Genomic DNA, 22,474 nt, shown 5'->3' with positions numbered 1-22,474 from the left:
GTTGTTTGTTGAAAATGGTTTAGACAAACTAAACACTAGTGACTGTCTGAACACCATTTGCTCTATGATTCCTAAGAAACTGTAAGTCACTGAATAGAAAAACATGCATTGTTTTGTGTTCAAATGTGATAAATTTTAATGCTAATCAAGCATTCAGAGTTTTAAAGCCAATGTGACCTGTCAGCTACGGTTACCTAACTGCTGCCTGTGTTTATAGGCAGACCCAATCAATGGAGCAGACTGTAATAATTACTTCCCTGGTATTTTTAGATCACCCGGCCTCTTCACCTTATGCAGTATCTTTGCCTCTTTACTCTCATGAGCCCTCCTAATAAGATGTATTTGACACAAGTGTGACTACATACAAATTATTTAGACAATTAGAGTTATAGGTAAGGTGTGTGTATGTGTGTGTGAGTAAAGAAGGAGGAAGAAGAAGAAGGGAGAGTAAAATTATCTCAGAGGCCAGTCAAAATAAACAGTTTATGAGTTCATCTGTATGCTCAGAGGGATCAGCCAAGGTTTTCACACATGTAGTCACAGAATGTGGTCAAACATATAGCCTAATCTGTTTGTGGTGACTGGAGACACTAAGCACGCCGCAGACAGCACCTCAGCCTCAGAGTGAGGGCTGGGGAGGGTTACAGGGAGAATTGCAGGGGTGATGAAACTTAAATTGTTGCAGCCTGGCAGCATGCGAAGAGGTGAGAGAGGAAGTGATTGTGAATGTGGGCAGACAGGCAGATGAAGAGAAAGGGGTGTATATAATGACAAGGTCAAAATGTGAGTGTGAAGGGAGGTACCAGTGGGTGATGAGAGTCAGGGAGGAAGGTTATTCAGGGGGTAAAAGGTGGACAGCAGTTGGAAAAAGGCTTTGATTGCTATGGGAATGTGGGGTAGTAACCTCCGCTGAGTCACAGCATGCATGTGGGAGAAGCTACAGAATAGAATAGAATGTTCAAATGTGAACAAACCTCATATGTCACCCCGCTATCAGTGCCAGCATCCCATGGGATCAGGTCCTGGACCACCTTCTGGGCCCAACCACACTCCTTTGTACATAAGTCCTCAGCAGAGAGCCCCACATTCCAGTCTGGACTCGGCCCCAACATGGTCAAGAAGGACATGAGATGACGTGTCCGGTCCACTGAGAATTCTGCTGATGGAGCAGCCCGTCTGAGGAAGAGAGTGTGAGTTCCAATTGAATTAAAGCAGTTTGCAATGTACAAGACGTACACAAGTTTTATAAGATGATTGTGTTAAGTTGTATGTTGTACAACAGTACATAAAGGGTTGTCAGTAGAACACTCACACACTCACTAGCTGTTCACAACCTAAGAAGAGAAGATGATACCGTACATACAGTGCTTACACATCACAGCACCAGGCAAATATTCTTTAGACTTACAGTACTGTAGACTCATACTGCAGGACCACATCTATCTCTGCACCACATTTGCTGTGTTTTGGCACACACAGATACACCTCTGGCCATCTGTCTTGACCAGTGATTGACAGCTAAACTAATTACAAGAATCTTCCCAGCCAATACAAGATTAATTAGAAGTGGGAAGCTTCTTGTTGTAACATAGACAATTAGCCAGTGATTCCTCTTCACCTGTCATCCTGGCCATATAAATCCATTTGACTTCAGTCGACTCAGTCCTGCCCTTGCACACTCTGCTAATGATGGCCTCTGACGGTGTGAAATAGCCCTTATCCCTTGGGAACACACAACTTGACTCACTCTCTTGGGTGTCTGCTCAGTGAGTACCTCAAGTCTGAGGTTTATCTCAGACAGCCACCTGGGCTCTACAAAAAGCTAAAGTGTAATTGACAGAAAAGGAGAGACAGAGCAAGGCTGGTAGCAAATGAGGAAGAGATTAATCACCCACGATAACCCCAGTGTAATGCTTCAGTAATTCCAAAATGTTTCTGGTTTATAAATGTGCATAGGCGTGTTCTTGAAGAGGTGTTGATTTGAATGTTAGTAGTTGTCATGATGTTTGGGGCTTATGATTCCTCTGCTCAGTCATTCCTTTACATTTGGGAGTTCTAAACATGGTCTGTGTGGGTGTCTAATCTTAATATATTTTGTTTGTCTTTGTGTCTTTTTTGTCTTGGTCTTTGTTGTATGGTTGCCAGTGGCTATCCCAGATCTGGATTAGGGTTGGGACACTGCAAAACCACCCATACCATTACCATCAACTCCATAATGCAGAAGGAAGCTCATTAACAGCTGTATTTTTTGTCTTCAAAAGCTTCTTTTTTTTAGCTGCTAATCAAATATAACCCACTGCACACCAAAGTAGTACTCCGGTTATTAGGAAGAAGCCTGACAAGAGAGAGTAGGATTTGGAAGACAACAAGGAGCCACTGTGAGTGTCATGGAGGTAGTGAGGCTGTCAGGCAATTATTTAATCCAGTATAAAGTGGGAAAGGAGCAGAGAGAGGAGGTGGGCTAATGAAGAGAGGGTTAGTGAGGAAACTAAAGGAAAACACTCTAGTGAAAAATGTGATTTGGTAGTGAGTAGGAGGATACAATGCAACAAAGAGCAAGAGGTCGTTTGTCATTACAATCTGGATGTAGTCTTCAAGATGATCTGTTATATTAGAATATATTCATCAGTTGGTGTGGTAATGAAAGCAACTGATGTCCTTACTGAACAAATGAACTGCCTTACATATATCAAGTATATTGTGTTTTAAGAATGAGTCATCATTAAACCAAACACAACCTCCAGGAAGGGCTGTTTTTAAATATACCGTATCTCATGCTATGTCATACTCAAGGTGGGGCTTTGGGGAAGGTTTGCTTAGACTAACAGTCTTAGTGTTCTAGCTGCAGTCAATGTTTCCTGTTCTAAAGCAGCTGCATGTACCTGCTGAGAGGCTGAGCATTTTTTCTGTGTTGCCAGTGACATGACTGAAATTTCTGTCCAAGTTATGTTTGTCATTCTTTGTGGAAGATGTAACACTGCTTTGCTTTTAAGTACAAGCTGCATGACTTTTGAAATAACCGCCTCATTCCTTTAAGGCACCGAGCAATTTAAGACAAAAATTGTGAATTCAGAATTCCTCATTTAATACTAAATAGTAAGATAGTAATACATTGATACCATATTCAAGTTCATTTGTTTTTTTGTCTGGAATTGGGTTTTTTAGGAGATCCCCAGCTGAAGACATGCTGCATTAATATTTGTTAGAATGTCTGTCACTTCTTTGGCCTCATTCTGCTCCTTATCTTCCACCTCTACTCCCCTTCAACATCTCCGCTGCTTTGCCCTTTGTTCAGGCAATCATTTCTACCCTTTATAGTCAAATGAATTCAGTGCATAAGTGCAGGCACTTCCTTTTACAGAATAAGGTGGGAAAAGACCATATGCAGGCTATAAGTTTGGGGACCCTACTAAGTCATTTAATAAAAAGCAACAATGCATTAACTTCTTATTAGAACCATGCAGTGTGACACACCCATTTAGATGAATCTCCATTACACTCAAGCCATAGCTAAAAAAATAAGGTTTATAGTAGTCAATATAAGAGTTTGAAATAGGTGTTATGGCGACATTCCTGCATTGATGGGGTACGTTTTTATTTTAAGTAGCAAGCCTGATTACTAAAGCTGAAACAACATATTATTTTTAAACTCAATATTTAGAGGATTTTTACAGCCTGAGATGGTGATCACAAGCAAGAGAAAATGTAACATGTAGGCTAAAACACCTGTCAAGGAAGAGCTCTGAATGGGGATGACATAAGTCCTGCACTTTTTAGCTGCAGGACCACAACCAGCAAAATAAGTTATTTGTCTTGGGGTGCCCCTTGGGATGCACACATTGGAATAGTACAAACTGAAGGAAAAAGCTGCATGTTACATAGTACTACCGCAACACAAAGTACACATCTAATTATGAAATTCACTGGTATAATTATGAATATGTACATTTTTTATGATGCTCATATCATAAAGCTAATGAATACTGTTGTAACAGACTACTAAGAATACGTCTGTCTGTGTGATGAAAAAATGTCCTTTTCCTGCTCCAAACCAGTTTAATCGATCTGTCACGCTCTTGCATGGCTGTGCACAGTCAGTGTGTGAAACAATTAATTGGTTGCATATGCGGCACAGAGTAAGCTAATTAGCCCTAGTGGATATTGTTGCTTATTACTGGCTGTGTTCGTCCCTTTGGAGAATTATCTTGTGGCCCTCACTTAGGCCCTCTGCTTGAGAAAACAACACAGCACAGGCCTTTGCAGCTGAAGTTCGTCTGCACAGGCTGATTCAAAAAGGTTCTTGTTTTTCTCATGAATAAGAAATTAAATGGCTCCTATGAATTTATGAGCAAATGAATGTGCCCACTGTAAGCTGGTGTAGTTGGCAGTTTCAGAACTCCTTTTAATTTTTAACTGATCAGCAAGCTTTGGATCCAACTTTGGAATATCTCTAGCCTCAAAAACTGTGGATGCTTTGGTAACGAATAGCACAATGCTGTAGATTGATTTCATGCCTTGCAGGCACATACTGCTTACTGATTATTTTAATCTGTTAGAAAAATCAACTTGACGAAATTGAAAGTTTCCTATTTATCTTATATCTTATTCTTATTATCCCTCACATCCACTAGACATATGTACTGTGGAACAATATAATTATTAAACAGAAAGCAGAGTGGCTCATTTAGTATACCACATGATTAAGTAATCACAAACTCTACTGAGTTGCTCCAGAGATTAAAGGCTAGCTCAACTCAAACTCATAGCAGGTTTGAGGACAAAATTTCAAAAAATGTAACCGGTTCATAACAGAGAGGCCATTACAAGAAGCCCAGAAGCCCCCAATCATAGACTGGAGATATTAAGATTATGCGCAATTGTGCAATGGGGAATAGTCAATGGAAAATTACTCCACCTCACATTATCTCACATGTGAGACCACAGAAACTGTGGTGCACAAACTTGCTATAACCTTATGCAGCAGTGAGCGATTCAATTTTGCTGTAAACATTACAATGACAATAAGAGCAATCTAATATAATTAGAAGTGAAGGTGAGATTTCAACTGTCAGCTTTGATATCAGCAGTTGTATGCTAGAAAATGTCAGCCTCATTACAGCTACAATGTTTAGCATTGCATGGCTCTGCCTCCTTGTAGACTTGTCTCAGATAATTTGAACTGCACAATAATGTCCGACACTGAATTTCTCCACAGGTTGTTGGAAAGGTATAGTCATGGAAAGCTCAGCCCAAATCTCAGTCTTAACTGTATTAAAGTATAAATATTTTATAGAGAAAAGAGACAACAAGTTACACTTGACATTATACAGTGAGTAACAATACAATCCAAACATTTGTGAATTAATATGACTGTATATAAAGATAGTAATCTGTAATCTATGTAATAGAGATGTTTGGTACTTACACATTAAGTGGCTGCCAAGCTGGCCACTGTGCTTTCATTTTGATGACAGTCAGGACATCATCACCCTGCATGATATGGAAAGACAAAGTCAGTACACCGAAATAATCTAACCTTCATCCTAAACCATTACAGTTCATAAGTATACACATGCTGACAACCAGACGGTATTGCATGAGTGCATTTTGGTCTACAAGAAACCAAGACAAAGAAGTACTGAACATATCCTACATATCCAGAGCTGCTGTGTGGATAGGAGTACCATATGCTGTTTGATGTGTCATTCTTACTGCATGTTAAGCACCTGTTAGTTGACCTCATCATTAAAGACTGGAGTGTACTTACTGTAGAGAACAAAACTCAAAGGTAGATGCACATGTATGAAAATGAATGCTGCAGAGTGAGACAAATGATCAAGGTACTTGTACTGGCTGCTTTCATCAGACAATGCAAAACAAATGAAAAGTGATTACTTATCATGCAAATAGACCCTCCTGATTAAATAATGTATGTAAATATGTGCAGAAATCTGCTTAATTCTGCAATGATTAGAGTAGTGCTGCTTCCTGTGTCCAGTATACGTTCAGAAACATATACCGGCCACATATGTGTGTGTGTGTATATATATAGTAGCAGGCTGATAATAATGCAATTTCAGGCTCAAGGATGTTACTGATGGGCTCTGCCTGTGCTAAGGGTTCAGATATTATACACTCATCCCTTTTCCATGTTTCCACAACCTGCCACACTGAGTATAATCGCTTCATTTTTAAATCATATCTACAGAGACTCTTGAATCAATAGACTTGGCAAGTGGGAAAATGAAAAAAGTCAAAAGTGCCACTATTGCAACAGGTACTCAGGAAGATTTAAAAATGGAAAAAAAGATTTTGGTTTGGCACAAGCACAACATATTTATATTTGGATGCAGTATTTTACTCTAAATGTACTTCTAAAAATAAGAAAAGACAGATCATCTTTTACTAGGACCGACCAAATCTCTTTTAGAGGTGAAAAGAAAGGGGCAAGAAATATCAGTCTGTTAGAGCCAGGAAATATTGCTGTAGGACCTTTAGAAAACCTGGTATGTCACAACCAGCATCCAAGAAAAAGATTATGACAGGGACCATTACTGAGAGAGTTAAAAAAAAATGCCTCTGCCCACAGTTTGGTCTTTTGGCAGGCTTTTGAAAAACAATTTGAACTGTCAAGATGTAACTCTTAACTACTGGAAAGGACACATTTTATGTCCTGCACCTGCAGCTTTCTAAACAAGGGAAAACAACAATCCTTTTATTTTATTTTTCACCTGTCTGTCTTTTTGGTATGATAAACACCAATACATGTTTCTCTGAAACTACAATATGCATGTTAGTCACTGGAAAATAGCACGGCTGCTCCACATCACTTAGCAAAATGCAACTAATATAAAGACCACTTACTATATAACCATGCATATAAAAGGAATATAAAAATATATGGCTGTCATTCTCTTCAACCATAATTGAGTTAGTCAGGCTCTGTAGAAAGACATTCAAGCAATCCTGAGGATGTGATCCAATATTTCTCATCATTACTCACTAATTATCCCTCAGTAGCTCCCTAGACATTCCGATGGAATAGATAAGTGTCATAATTAATTGCATTCATGTCAGCATTGTGTCCGCAGGCTAAGCAGTTAGCCCTAGGCACATCTGCCTCTGCCCCTAGCACCATTCATCTTTAATTTACTTCTGATTGACATCAGCAGTGGCCTTATCCTTTGGTGATGAATTTGTAGCATAAAACGTTATGTTTTTTACGTCAAATATGATGGTTTTTAAAATAGCCACAAATTAACGCATGCTGGCAGTCACATTTAAGGTTGAGTTGTTCCCCTCACATGTATGTGACAAAATGTAAAAGTCCTTTTTTCAGACTCTAGAGGGAGCAACCAGCTTCCACTGCATCCACCTATTAGTACCAAATATTTTTATGTTTTTAAATGCTGTCATAAAATAAATAAATAACTAAATAAACCTCACATTAACTGCTTCATACAACTTTGCTGTTAGGTTTAATGACTGCAGCAGAGAGATTTATTGGTTTAATGGCAGAATGTGCAACAGATCATTACCTTGGCACGAGAGCCCAAGACTGTGAATTCATTTCTCAATTAACAAGTATAACTGTGCTCGCAAGTTCGGTTTTTTTTCCTTCTTTCCATCCTGTGCACGTATTGTGGTTTCTCATATTGCTATAAGAGCAAGAAGCACGCTTACAAACAACTGCAAATCTCACCATCTCTTCATTTCAGTGACACATGGGAGATGTGATGGTTGTGATAAATCACCTTCTTCAGTTTTGTTGTTGTTTTAATTGGTGCTTAATTATTTTTATTTACACATTTCTGTATAAAAGGCCACCATTTTTTTAAAGTAGGATTAGCTGTTAATTGGTCCATATTACCACAGTTGATTTAGGTGTAAATGTTTGCTCCCAGGTTTTTCTCATGTATGTCAAATGCAGGCAGAGAGGGGGAAATTTCAAAGACTATGTGTAAGTAGACCTTCTCTTGCCTTAACTGAGCATATTTCACTAATGACAATAATGTCTTGTTAGTGTTGGGTTCCTTGCTTCTGCTGCTGCACACGTACTGTAGTCATTATACATAAATAGGCTTTTTTAAGAGAGAGAGAACCTGTCATTTCCTTCTAATTTATTATTGAGTCAAAGTAAATCTCCTGTCTCCTGGATGGCAGTGATGGACAACCTTTCAGGAATTCATTACTGGACTGTTTGTCAAATTTGTAAATCAAACATTCAGGATTCATAACACACCATCATTATATTTGTATTTCTTTCAGAGTATGCTGTACAACAAAATAAAAAAATAATAATAAAATATTATACATGTATTTAGCAACAAAAATACAAAAGTAGTGGACTGTGGTTTAACATGTCTGTGAACAATAAGTATGCATTTTTTGCAATAATGCAGATGCTTGTCAAGATGTTCTAAATGAAAAATACACACAAATAAAAGAAAGTACTACTGCAATAGTGGCATTAAGCATTGGTACCTTATTATTATTGCTTGTAAATATAATGCATACACAAACACCACGATCTTCAAACCACTGAAAGCTCCCACAGAAAAGCCTTCTATAGCTGCGTCAGAGCAAAATCACTTCTAATACCTTTCATAATATGTTTCCTTGGTTCCTCGCTCCAGGCATCTTTCCTTCATGTGCCTCCTTAAGTATTCAGTAAGAGGGATTCAGAAACGAGGTGAGATACAAATAAAAAACAGGATGTAGGCTTATCCTGAGTTCATCCTATAAGAAACACCTGATCTTCTTCATATGAAGACTGATGACCACCACTCTTGCTATTTCTTGAAAATATATAATGGTAGTATGAGCTGCCATTCTCACCCCTAAGGAACTTGTTTCATATTAAGAGTGAAGAGTTGATATATATACATTTCCTTTCTTCAAAAATGAATTGTGTTGGACACACAAAATATTCACATCAGCCCATTAAATCAGAATTAGACTGTAATTTATATGATATTTTGCTCTTGACCCCATTAAGTAGCAACGCTCTGAACTGGAAGTGAGCCCATTTTCAGAGTTTTCTGAACTCACAAGGCCAAGTCTTTCCTGCTGGGGGTGGAATTGACCTGTCGCACTCCCTCACACTGAGGAGATCAGCCATGAAATTGGCTCACAGTGAGCTGAGGGTATAGTCTTTAAATACTGGCTCGGCGACGTAATACTTGAGTAGAGCATGGTTCCCTCATTGGCACAGAAAACCTTAGCAACCTTCTCATCTTTTCATTTTCCTCCATTATTAGGACAGTTGCACAGAATGGTTATGTCATGACCCTGCAGGAACTCTTTTGCCTTTCAGGCGAGGCTTTTACCCAAAATGATTTTAGTGCAATTATTTATTCCAGTCTCCTGAGCTGGGTCCTGCAGTATTTTCCTCTGTCTAATTTGCTCATAGGTAACTTTGGTGAGATATTAATGATAGACCTCTGGTAAAGAACCTCTGGTGAGGTTGTCTGTGGCATACAGAAAGGACTCTAATTATTCATGTACCCAACTGGCAGGGTGAGCTCCTTAATCCAGCGGTGGGCATTACGCTGATGGAAAACAGATAAACTTATTAAATCAGGGGTCTAATATTGGTCCTAGAGGTACGCCAAAATTTTCTGTGCACTCAACCTGCAAGAGACAGAAACAATGGCATCAAAACCCAAGTAGATCAGTTATTTAACCTAAATGTTAGTTGTGCGCCAATTGTGCAAAGAGACATTAATGCAATGTCTCTGTTGGAGGTGGAGCTGTTATTGCTGTTTGAACAGATTCGAAATGTGCAGGTTGACCCACATAGCACCTGAGCCATTTATTGACAAGTTAGTGTGATTACATGCCTGCTTATGTATTAACTGGCTTTTGGGGGCAACAGTGGCTAGCAGGGATAGCAGGGTTGTCCAATAACCAGAAGGTTGGTGGTTCGATCCCAACTCCTCCCTAGTCACTGTTGTGTGTTCTTGGGCAAGACACACCCTAGCCTGTGGTGCGCCTTGCTAGTCATGCTGTAACAAATTTCCCTCTGGGATTAATACAGTATCTAAAAAAAATAAATGCTAATGCAATGCAAGTAATTCTTAACTTAATTTGTGAATGCCCGTGTTTGTGTGACAATTGTGTTTGTGGTAGCATATTTGTTCACACAGAATTAAACAGATACTCAAAATAAAGGCTGTCAGTATATTTTAGTCTTGTTTTTGCTTTATGGTTTTCTGCTCTTAACACATTCATGCATTCACATGCTGTGTGCAGCTCCTTACAAATGTATTTTCATCCACATACTAACACAGAATATTGCTGCTGTAGCAAAATATTAAGCGTCAGGGCTATTTGTGATGCATATTGATGAGTTTTTCTTTTTGTTTTTATCTCTCCAAGCTTGCAACTTACCCCTCTGTCATATCACATTTATTGATTATGTATGAGGATTTGTCCCACAAACCAATGGAATTTAGGAATAGGACAACAGCTGGTGTTTGTAAACAATCTGAGATGCTATGGGTAGCAAGATATTCATTTTGGAATATTACATATCACCACATTAGATGCACAGTAAATAGATAAGTTAGGTTATTTGGGTATTTACTCTTCTGGGAATCCACTGGAATTCAAATCTGTCTTAATTTGTATTATTTATATGTTAAATCCTTTTGATCCTTTACACTGTGCATGTGTTTTAGTTGACTGCATGTGTTACATGAATCAGAAAATAAAATAATGAATGTAACATTTTATATGGCTAACAAATTAAAATAAAAATTGTTAATTGCCTTATACACTACCATACATTAGTAGTGGACATTGAGCATGAATATTAAAGCTAAGCTATAATAAGTATAAAGTATAAAGGATTATGCCTTTATACAATATGTGCATACCAGGAAGAATGCATGGAATACTATGTGTAGCTCATTATTAGTATATCACTCTGACCTTAAAAAGTAAGACTGCAAATGTTTGCTATATAGGGAATAGATCTGTAAAAATACATTCATAATGAGCACTAGACTGACTGTGACACTGCAAACAAGGCGGAGAAGAAAAACATTTGAGTCAATCTTTCTTTGATTTGGAGCAATAATTCTCTTCTGACATGCCTCTTCTCACACACACAAGTCTGCCACATCAACCCACCAACAAACAAATTACATTATTTAAATGAATGTGACCCATCAATCAAATTAAGGATAGGTCTATCTAAAACAAAACATAAGTGATAACCATGTTATTAATTTTAGTTCCAAAGATTAGGGTTTTTTTGTTTGTTTGTTTGTTTGCTTACACAATATGGATTATGACACAAAAAACATTGGAAACAGCTGAGTGGAGTCATTTCCAGAACAGAGAGCTGCTTGTATCCATTAGAAAAGACACATCATGCAGTGCAGATGACACACTCTCTCATCTTGGAGGGAAAAGATTCATACTGCATGAATAATTTCCATCTAGTCCTGACAAGCGCAGTGAACCTTCATTTGTGATGCTTGATTTAGCATTTGTAATTCCCTGTTAGGCGAGAAACAGCATTTAAACTGGCATCATTCCGTGCTTGCTCCACTGACATGCGTAATGGTCTGATATGAATACGGACAGGGAGGCGATGGGTACAGCGGGTTTTGATACTGAAAAAGGAACAAAAAAAACCTTACAATCTGGCTTAAATCTGCACTATTTTAACTTCAGTAGTTCAATTGTTTCTTCAACTGTCATTTTATTGCTGCCTACATTGTTTAAAATCCTAGATCTCATTGAATGAAATATTCTAGTTGAAAATCTTCATTCATTACATAGTGGAATACGTTGAAAACAAAATAACATAAAAATGATCAATGTAAATCAAACATATTAACCCATGGAGGTCTGGATTTGGAACCATTCTCAAAATAAAAGTGGAAAATCACATTACAGGCTGATCCAGCTTGAGTAGAAATTCCTCAAGACAAGTCAAAATGAGGCTCAGTAGTGTGTGTGTGGCCTCCACGTGCCTGTATGACCTCCCTACAACGCCTGGGCATGTTCCTTATGAGGCGGTGGATGATGTCCTGAGGGATCTCCTCCCAGACCTGGATTAAAGCATCAACTCCTGGACAGTCTGTGGTGCAACGTGGCGTTGGTGGATGGAACGAGACATGATGTCCCAGATGTGCTGGATTGGATTCAGGTCTGGGGAACAGGCAGGCCAGTCCATAGCATCAATACACACTTCAGCCACATGAGGCCTAGCATTGTCATGTATCAGAAGGAACCCAGGGCCCACTGCACCAGCATATGGTTTCACAATGGGTCTAAGGATCTCATACCACCCTCATGGAGTCTGTTTCTGACATTTTGAGCAGAAACATGCATATTAGTGACCTGCTGGAGGTCATGTTGCAGGGCTCTGGCAGTGCTCCTCCAGCTCCTCCTTGCACAAAGGAGGAGGTAGCGGTCATGCTGCTGGGTTGTTGCCCTCCTATGGCCCCCTCCACGTCTCCTGGTGTACTGGCCTGTCTCCTGGTATGTCCTCCATGCTCTGGACACTGTGCTGACAGACACAGCAAACCTTCTTGCCACAGCTCTCATTGATGTGCCATCCTGGATGAGCTGCACTACCTGAGCAACTTGTGTGGGTTGTAGACTCTGCCTCATGCTACCTCTAGGGGTGAGAGCACTGACAAGTGATCAAACATCAGGCAGAAAGGATGAGAACAGAGAAATGGTCTGTGGTCAGCACCTGCAGAACCTCTCCTTTATAGGGCTTGTCTTGATAACTGCCTCTAATTTCCACTTGTTGTCTGTTCCATTTGCACAACAGCAGCTGAAACTGATTCACAATCAGTGTTGCTTCCTAACTGGACAGGCTGATTTCACAGAAATGTGACTGACTTGGAGTTACATTGTGTTCTTTAAGTGTTCCCTTTATTTTTTATGAGCAGTATAGTTTAAGATCAGGGTGCATAAAATCCAGAATTGAAGAAAACAGTATATAACATTTAAACAATCCCCCTGGCTGTGCACCAAAAGCTAAAGTTTTAACCAATGCAACTTGTTTTCTGTGTTAGTGGGTGGATCCTGTTTGAAACGGTACATTTAAAATTAAAATGCATCAACATTCAGTGGTATGTATGTGGTATTTCTGATTTCAAACACACTCTTTAGAGTTTTCATTAAATAGAGATTTCATTTTCCCAAGTCCTGCTTCACAACACAAATGAGGCAGCACAGATGACCAGGTTCCCGATGCAAATAAAACTGTAGTAGCATCCTTCATGCCAGCAAAGCCAGTCTGTAGCAAAGGCAGAAAGGAGACTGCTGTGGAAATTGCTTATATCATTCACACAGTTTCTGCTGAAAAATCATACTAATGGCTATTCCCGGTTACTGGTGGCTAACATGAAGGAGGTGACATCCCCTCACTCACCGCAAGAACAGGGGAAGGTTCATAAAACACTAACAGCTGGAATTACTTTTTCCAGATCCCTTCTGGAATATCAGCCACAGGACATACTCGTATAATCATCATACTAAAACCTTCATTAGTGCTAATTACTATGCAAATACCTCTGTTGTTTTTCACCTCATTAATAATATTGGAAAAGCTTTTGTCCCCTGTGTGCATTACTATGCAGATAAGTCATTCATGGGCTTTATAACCTCTATAATGCCTGTCAAAGTAGCATTTAGACTGTACTGAATCTCTAATTTTTCTTTAGTAAATTACCGCAAAGAATGTGAAGATGAAACATTATATTTATAACAATATTAAAGTTGTAAAAAAAAAAAACATTCTCCTCTGCTTACATTTGGCAGAACACTTCATTCTGTATTCGATCTGGTCAACTATTCCCTAGGACAGTACAATTATGTGAAATTAAGAGCTGTTTTTTGCCTGCAAGCCAAAACCCTACTTGGTCTAAAGCAGCCTTTTCCCAGGGTGAGATAGGAGCTCCTCTGATGTTGTAATCAAAGTTCTGCTCAGGAATCTCTGATCTGTCTGTCCCAGCACGTACTCCAAACTATTAATAGACATAAAAATTGCTTAGAAATTCCAATGGGATGCAAGCTGGCTGTTATCAGCGCATAGCGTAAAAGGCTTACACAGCCTTCAGGTGTTAATTAAATCTCCACTGACATTCCCATATCCTGCCTGGCAGAATAGGCTGAAGTTCAGATATTGCATAGGTGAAGTCACTTCAGTCACACCAATCTTACTCAAAACAGGACAGGAGAACATCCCAGAGGCGAGAGAGAAAACGTGGTGACAAGAGAACCGTCCATGCTAAAGGTAGATGAGTTTGCAAGCACTGACTAAATCTCTAGAGAGCTGTGAATTGATTTGCTGACCGTGGTTGTCCTCGGTGGCAATCTCGGAGCCTTGCAGCGCAGTCTGGAAGGCTATAGTGCTCCCTGGCACACTCATTCATCAAGCAGCCTGAGCCATCATACAGGCAACTCCAGCAGACCTGGGCCCAGGGCTAGGGGATATTATTAGAGATGAATTGAGGTAACTGCCGTTGATGACCCAGTTCAGGGTGTCTGTCGCTCTATAAGCTTTTCTTCCATTTTACTAACTTTCATTCTTACTTTCAGAATACTTGCTCTATAAGGAGGTCAGTGGCCATTGTGGATACATGTACTGCACTGTGTGTTGATCCAGAAACTGCTACAGACTTAAAAGAAAGCCCAACCCATCCTGAGCCCTGCTGTTGTACTTTAAACAACAACCCACACTTATACCAAACTTACAAGATATATACATTCTGTAGGAACTATTGAACCACACAGCTATGCTCCAAAATGAATAATTTAGACCAAAATCCACACAAGACAGTGTTATTCCAAGGGAAAACAAAGCACAAAAGTTAAACTAAAAACATGCTCAAGGCAAACATTAGGGCTACTTAGCATCGCATGCAAGAAAGTGTCTAAATCTCTATGCAGGACATACACTCTGTGTGTGTGTGGCAGAGTAGACAGAGTAGAGTCAAATGGCCACACACAGAGAGTTTTATACATGCAAGTGCCCACAACTCCAGTCATATTTAGGGGATGGAGAAACTTGTAGTCTCAAAATACAAACATAGTTTCAGACCCATCTATCCAATAAGAATTGAGCACAAACATATGACTTTATAATGTATGTATAATAATGTTATGTATGTATTAGCTCTGTCTACGGACAGAAGAATTTTATCTACAATGGGTGTCATTTTTTTTGCACTGTGCACAGACAATAATAAAACTTTTAATGCATCTGAGGCAAAATAATACATAATATACGATGGTGCACTAAGAGTAATATAATAAGAAATAATGAGGAATTTGCAAAGGCTGCAGGGGTTCAATAGCAGTGTTTCAAGATAATAAATCACTGCTGTCTTCCTGAATTATAAAATGCTATTGTGGGCTAATAACAGTGATGCTAACAGATAGAATTATGTATCTTCCTCATACAGTTCAATACGTGTCTCAGTGAATGCTTTTGGACCACTGCTTCAACTTACTTATCATAGCCGAAATGTTTTTTCTCTCTTTTGTCCATCGTTTATAACAGAATTTGCCTTTATAATGTCTAAGTCTTAAATCTGTGAAAGCTGCTTCACACTAAAACTTCTTGCTTTAAAATCTTTTATCTGTGATCATTTCTCTCCTTTTCTTTAACAATCTGTACATCTGTACACATGCTAATATTCCACTATCATTCAGAAAATGACAATATGTTGAATTGGATACAGCCAGGCAAATTTGGATTTCCAAATTAGGGCTTTCAGACTATCAGTAGTACTGAAACAAACTTCATCCGATCTGGCACTTTCAGAAAACATTCTAAATGCACTGCTACTGTTTGTCCTTAACCGTTCATCGATATGTGTCTCCACCATTTTGCACCATGTCTGTGAAGACAGACTTTAGGTCTCCAACCCACTAAATGATATGGAGATTGCAGTGAATGGAGCCACGGTCTCATTTACATAGGGGCAACATTACAGGTAGAGCCTTTTGGAACACAGATTTATTAAGGCCACCTCATGAATAAAAGATCCTACTTATTTATATTGATGGTTTATTGTATTTAGGTGGCCTTGATCTTATGAAGATCTAAAGAAAATAAAAGGAGCCTGCAGAGTTAATTCATGGGCAATCAGTCTTTTTAATGTGGCATAGCTCACAAACATTCTCAAAATGTCACCTTTATTTGTCCCTGCAAATTTAAGCCAAGTATTTCACCAAGTACCATGAAATAAAGTGCACCAAATGTTAAGAGTGTGAATGACTGGTTCCAATTCATAACAGATAGAGAAAGACAGGTACTAGTGCTACAGTCTTTTAAGTGAGCATGTGGAAGGTATATGGTCTCATGTCTTCTCCATGCATACGACCATAATACTCATGTCCTCAGCTAAAACACATTCCCTCGAACTGTTTTCCAACCCCTCTCCACCACGTTGTTCGTTCATTAGACTTTGTTGTGCCAATCCAAACGGCTGCTGTCTGGGCATTGAACAAGAGAATCATCACATACCAACAACACAAACAGACAGTGACACATCAAATACAAAATCTGAAGCCGAATTTACAAATAAACAAACTCAAAAGCATGTAAACAGATGAACACATGAAACACCACGAGAGAGGTATTAATATTCCTGATTAATAAGTGATAAAAAGAGAAAGATTTCCCTTGGCGACCACAGATACAGCACTAAGTCAAAACATGCCAATGTTTAGCATAAATTTTAATTTTAATTTCCCTAAACTGTGTCATCTCACACTCACAGGAACTGACAAATATTCACAGAAAAGTTCTGGCACATCCAAAAACGACAAACGAGACAAACTGCTAATCTTTGAATGCTATGAAGCACTAACATGGGGGATTATAGCAGCATCCAGTCTCTCCTTTGCATGCTACTACTCTCTTATTGCGTTGAGTTGTCTGGACGCTGGGGTGGCTTTATCAAAGCTGCCTCTGGCCAAGATGTCTGAGATTCCAGAATAATCCAGCTTTTATCCCAGTGACTGTGTGCGTAGTCCTGAGCCCTAAGCCAGGCAGCTACACCGAGTAAGTCAACAGTAGGGCTGCACACACACAATTGGAGGCAAACAGTCCCACATGAATGTGACTCCAAATCATACATATTAATCAGAAGCACACTCCATTTGCATGAAAACACTTGATTTCATTAGGACTTGTGCATGCTTCATAATAAAATGCCATGTAGATCTCACTTATTAAGAAAAACAAAGAACACCAAGAGCGCATGGCATGTGCACATCACACACACACACAACATAAACATACTGCCTTAATCTACCCCACTACATTCCAAAATACCCGCCTCTGGCTGTACTGTTCGATTTTGGCAATCATAATAACAGTCCTAGGAGCCAAGGCAGGCATTAAGGTTTTTGAGAGCTTTGTTTTCCCAAACAGGAATATCTCTGCCAGGCTCATAAGGCTGACTTGACAGGCCATGAGAAAACTGCCAGTTTAAATTAAACAATTATTCAATCCTAACCTTACAAAACTTGTTTCATATATATATATAGACAGCAGAAATGATATCCAAAAAAAACAAGACATTCAACAAACACAAAAGAGGGCTACCAGGGGAAAATGTTGCTGGTGAAGGGTTAGGAATGTCTAAAGCCTCTTACACCCACTGGGGTTTGGCATGGTCCACCATGGCTTGGATAGAGAGCCAGGGTCAAGACTTCACCCACTGGGAGGCCGCTTTAGAGCTAATTGCTATCCCATCGTGGCAAACCTGAACATCATGCAGCAGTATAGGAGCACAAAGACACACACAAAAATCACATGGTGCTGAAAGAGAAGAGAGTGAAGCCAAAGAGAGAAAAGAACCTGCAGCTTGTAGGGTGTTTTATGTAGGGATCTTCACAGTAACATCTCATGCTGTGTTCCCGAGGGTAGCATCAGGAGGCAGAGGCAGAGTAAGCAGAATAAAAAGAGGTACCTAAAGAAATCAACACTGTTGTGCCATTCATGACCTACAGCAGGGCAAAGGTAAACCCACATTAACACACAGTATTTTTGAGGTAAACCTTAAGTAAAGATAATTCATTCATAAAGTCATTCATTGTAATTTTTATTTTGTTTTATATTGCCTAATTCACAATAACATTGAATGGATCCTGCTCTGGCAAAGATTTTGTACACTATTTAAAGAGGGTTGAGCAGATTCCCCCACTCCATGCTTCATTATTATATTATAACATGGTTAAAAAAGGATTTAGCTCGGAGGCACTCAAGAGCAGAAATCTGAACCACAGTGAATCCAAACAACAGTTAAACCCTCAGACCCTACACAACTTGACCCCTTTTATTAAACCACTTGTCTTCCTGCAGCACTGACTCCACACAATGGAGGATACAGTCTATGTCATTCATGCATTATACGAGTCTGCATGCTGGTCATCAAATGGTCTCTTAAAAACCCAGGCACAAGATAATGAGTTGATCCAGGAATAAATCACATGTGGGGTGTGAGACACTGTTTCTGAATGACATCAGGATGAGGAACAGATTGATCTTTTTGTTTGATGAGAAATTGGATCTTAAAAAAGAAAATAAGTGGGCTTCTTCAATCCAAGTTCAGTGCAAAGACTGAATTACACTAAAGTCACACATTTACACTCAACTGTTTACTCATTATAATAGAGCAAAACACCACTGCTTATTTTATTTAATGTTTTTCAACATTAAATAAAATAACTTCACTTCATCCTTCCTATGAACCTGTTCATCTTAAAAACTGAGAATATCAATACAATAATCAGCACAACTGCTCTGTAATGATCTACTAAATATTAGTTGTCTAGACACAAACTGATTCTCACTGGCTGGTGTTAAGAACAAGTAAGACACATGGGGAAAACAGAAGCAGTTCTTCTGTATACAAGCAGGGAACACACATACACACACCGGCTATTCAGTCAGGACCCAAAGGAACCTGCATATCTATTATTCTCTACCCACGCTCCTAACTGCAGGCCTCCCACTTACAGATGGCAGACCTCACTGTTCTAACAACAACTGAACTGTAAGATTATCATTTAGATTCTTGTTAGGTGCACAGAAAGAGGAGCATGAAGCAGAAAATTTGCAACAAGCTAATATTTAAATTTTAGTTTATTCTGCCAGCAGTGCTACTGCCAGTTTCCATCAGCAAGGTAATTTGACTGTACAGTTTTAACGACTCTTAGATGAATCCTGCATCAATTTCCAACAAAAAGGAGTTTAGGGTATCCTAAGAGTCTCTTCTGTAGATCTTTACTTATAACAGATGTATCAGGTGACACAGATCTGTATTTCCTGTCATTCATCTGTAATATGTCTTTGTGGCTCCAGCCTGGGATGTATCGTCCCTGCTCTGTGGCACAGCTGTGGAGCTCGTGATAGAGGATTCTGTTAGCGTCTGTACTGCGTAATAATGAAAAACACCCCGTGCTGTGACAGAAATCCGTCCGAGGCCTTGGCTCTGGTCGCTGGTTCACGGAGAGAGTCTCATTAAACTTCTCATTAGTGGCACACTGAGTTTCTGTGATGACTGAATGCATATACAATCCACCACAAACATGAAAGGAGGGACAACAACAACAGACTCAGGCTGTATCCATATACTGTAAGCAGCCCTCTGATAAGAGCATTTATACTTGGCAAATGGAACACTGTTTCTAATCTACAGTGCATTGTAGCTCAACACTTCATTAGTATGCATTCCTAATGGGGCAGCACATATTTGCAGGCTGTTTCAGTGTGATGAGTGGCATGGTGTCTATAGAAGTGAGAAGAGATGCCGATGTCATCTACAGTATTTTTATTACCAGACAACCACATGTAAAGGACTGATGAGCGAGAAAAGCATGGATGAATGGAGTAGACGATTCAATTAAGCCACCTGTGCATGTCTCATACATAGCCCTATTTTAATACACTGGTATACAACTGTCTTCTTCTCGCTATAAAACCTGAAATAATGCCACTATTTTGCAGATATATAAGACTGTAGAAAATAAAAATGAGCCGTATTTTCAACCAGAACGGTCATCTAAGTGAGTTTCAAACACACATCTGATGTGCAGTAACAACAGTACAGATTGTAGCTCTTCAAGTGTGACAAACTTATACATAAAATAAAGGCATCATACTTTGTATTGACATAAGCAGGATATGTGTGTGTGTGTGTGTGCATGAGTGTGAGCATGTGCTCATATTTGCGCGGTCTTCATGCCTGCTTGGCTCTGCAAATGAAACTTTGTATGAACACACTGATCAGTGTGCCCCTTGGTTGGAGTAAAGACTGGCTATGAATATCAATTTTGAATTCATTGCTAGCTTCTCCCCCTGACAGCTCACCTGACACAAAGGCGAATCAGCTTTCTGTTTGTGTCAGCGTTTACCAAGAAACGCTGCACGGCTCCAAGGAGGGAGCCTCCTTCACCCAGCCTCCTTTGCCTCAAGGGCATCGGCAGACTGTGTTTTATGAGTTGTAGAAAAGTGGATGTGAGGTGGTTGTCTGAGGAAACAAAGCACTTTTTTAGATTGTAGTTATGAAGGGGAAAAAACTGAAAATCATCCAGGGGGAAGCCATGTGTCTTGTGAGCCAAAATACCACATAATTACAGTACCAGTGTATGCCCACCCTCACATACACAGCACTAATGCAAGTAGGACAGAAATCATTATCATCCATTCCCACTTCACTATTGATTATCACAGCTAGGATATAATCCTATATTGTCCTCTCACTTGCTGATGTTATCAATGATTGCTAGGTTAAATTAATTCTATTTGCAAAATGTAAACACAGTATTCACTTATAATTAACTAATAAAAATGGCATACTCTTATCTAAGGAACACTTACTGAAGTGGGCATTAAAATGTATTCGCATTTCATTCTCACATAAGGTTAGAAGAAACTCGTCTAATGATCCAGGCTGAAAGATAAGAATAATACAAAAAAGGTGTGCAGTAATAGCAGTGGGAAGGCAGCAATGACACAGAGACCCCATTGCTCACACTATGCTCTCATTATCTGCTGCGACTCCAGGTCTTCAATATTAGCCAACAATAAGCACTCTGCAGGACCATCTGCTCTGCCAGCACGGGTTATTTTAAGACCGAGAGAGACTACCATGGAGAAGAAGCAAAGAAGAAAGATATCCCACACTGTTTGTGGAAATAATAAAGTGAAGAGGGGCCAATGAGAGAATATAAAAAGTGGACAGCAAGAAATGTTTAAAAACATGGCTCATCATGTAAAGGTAAGGTAAATGCCATAATAAAAGAATATTAAATATAAAGGAAATGTCCTTACACACACCAGGAGAAACATATCTCAACATAGTGCAATTCTACTAATTAACTGAGCTGACGACAGAACAGCTACCTCCATTTACCTTCAAAGCACCTCCTGAGCCATGTCAAACCCCATGGTGTGATCAAAGATTAACACATATGCAAGATTTTTTATTGCCTCTTTTAAAGATATAATTGGCCTAATTTCATGACCTGATAAAGCTGCTTCTGATATTTTTTTTAATGTGTAAACCAGGTCCAACAGAGACACAAATCCTGGTGTTGGTTACATGTAGGTGATGCAGAGGGAAGCTAAGAATAGCATTGATGCCTGAAAGCACTAATCAATCTGGACAACAATGTCAAAGCAATTCATCGTAAGCTGAACTCAGGTTTGCGCACCCTGGAACATCCTAAGAGGCCCATGCTGTGGTCCACAGTTCATCCCTAGTTACAGTACAATATTCCCAAAAAAGACAGCTACATATTCAAGTAAAGAAAATCACAATTCTGACAAAATGGATGTGCCTCAGTCCTCAAAGCATTTGATTTTCTTTGGACTTGTTTTCCATTCTGCTTTATTTCCCACATGTATAAAAGATCAGTCAGCTTCAGTTTCTTACCTTCTGTCTGATTTCCTCCTCCATTTTGACCGGGGAGCCCAGCTCAGCTACCTGTTTAACTCCATCACTAGCAAAGCCACCGTACTCCCACAGCACATAATTCTTAGAGTGCGAGGCACCAATGATGGCAGACCAATGATTGGCACGACCTGTGAAGTTAAGACAACAACTCTCATTAGTTGGACTTTTCCACTTGTTATTTCTACATCTGATTAACTACAGATCATTTTTGCAGAGTGATAATAATCTGTTACATTAAAGACCACACACTTCTGGTGCAGCATTACCTAACAAAAAATTGATTTGTGTAAAACATATTCTGCATTACTACAGACTATGTGTTACTACTGTGCATGGGTCCAAGTAAAAACGGGGATAGTGATGCTGAATATCTGCCCTATACCTCCATGTGTAGTATATAATAATCCACTTAGGTTACACAATTAAGTGGATACAATGGAAGCAGAGGCCCTGCTGTCTCACTCACTGTTGTGCAAGGCATTATATGGTATAAAGTACAGCTGGACTGAAAGGCCCCCTGATGTTTA

General features: G+C 39.3%; 1 protein-coding gene across 1 annotated transcript in view; it reads right to left on the bottom strand.

Moving 5' to 3' along the window:
- The window catches only part of spon1a (spondin 1a), a 42,842-nt gene that overhangs the window by 5,054 nt on the left and 15,314 nt on the right, over positions 1-22,474 (bottom strand). Inside the window, exons 6-8 of the mRNA XM_028402055.1 lie at positions 21,927-22,075; positions 5,426-5,490; positions 975-1,176 (exon numbers count right to left, since the gene is read on the bottom strand). Coding sequence (XP_028257856.1) covers positions 975-1,176; positions 5,426-5,490; positions 21,927-22,075 — 416 coding nt within the window. The remainder of the gene's footprint in view (positions 1-974; positions 1,177-5,425; positions 5,491-21,926; positions 22,076-22,474) is intronic.

This window comes from Parambassis ranga, chromosome 3 (genome assembly GCF_900634625.1).
Source record: "Parambassis ranga chromosome 3, fParRan2.1, whole genome shotgun sequence".
Taxonomy (NCBI): domain Eukaryota; kingdom Metazoa; phylum Chordata; class Actinopteri; family Ambassidae; genus Parambassis; species Parambassis ranga.
Note: the sequence above shows the minus strand (reverse complement) of the source record. Positions and strands in the feature narration are given on the sequence as shown.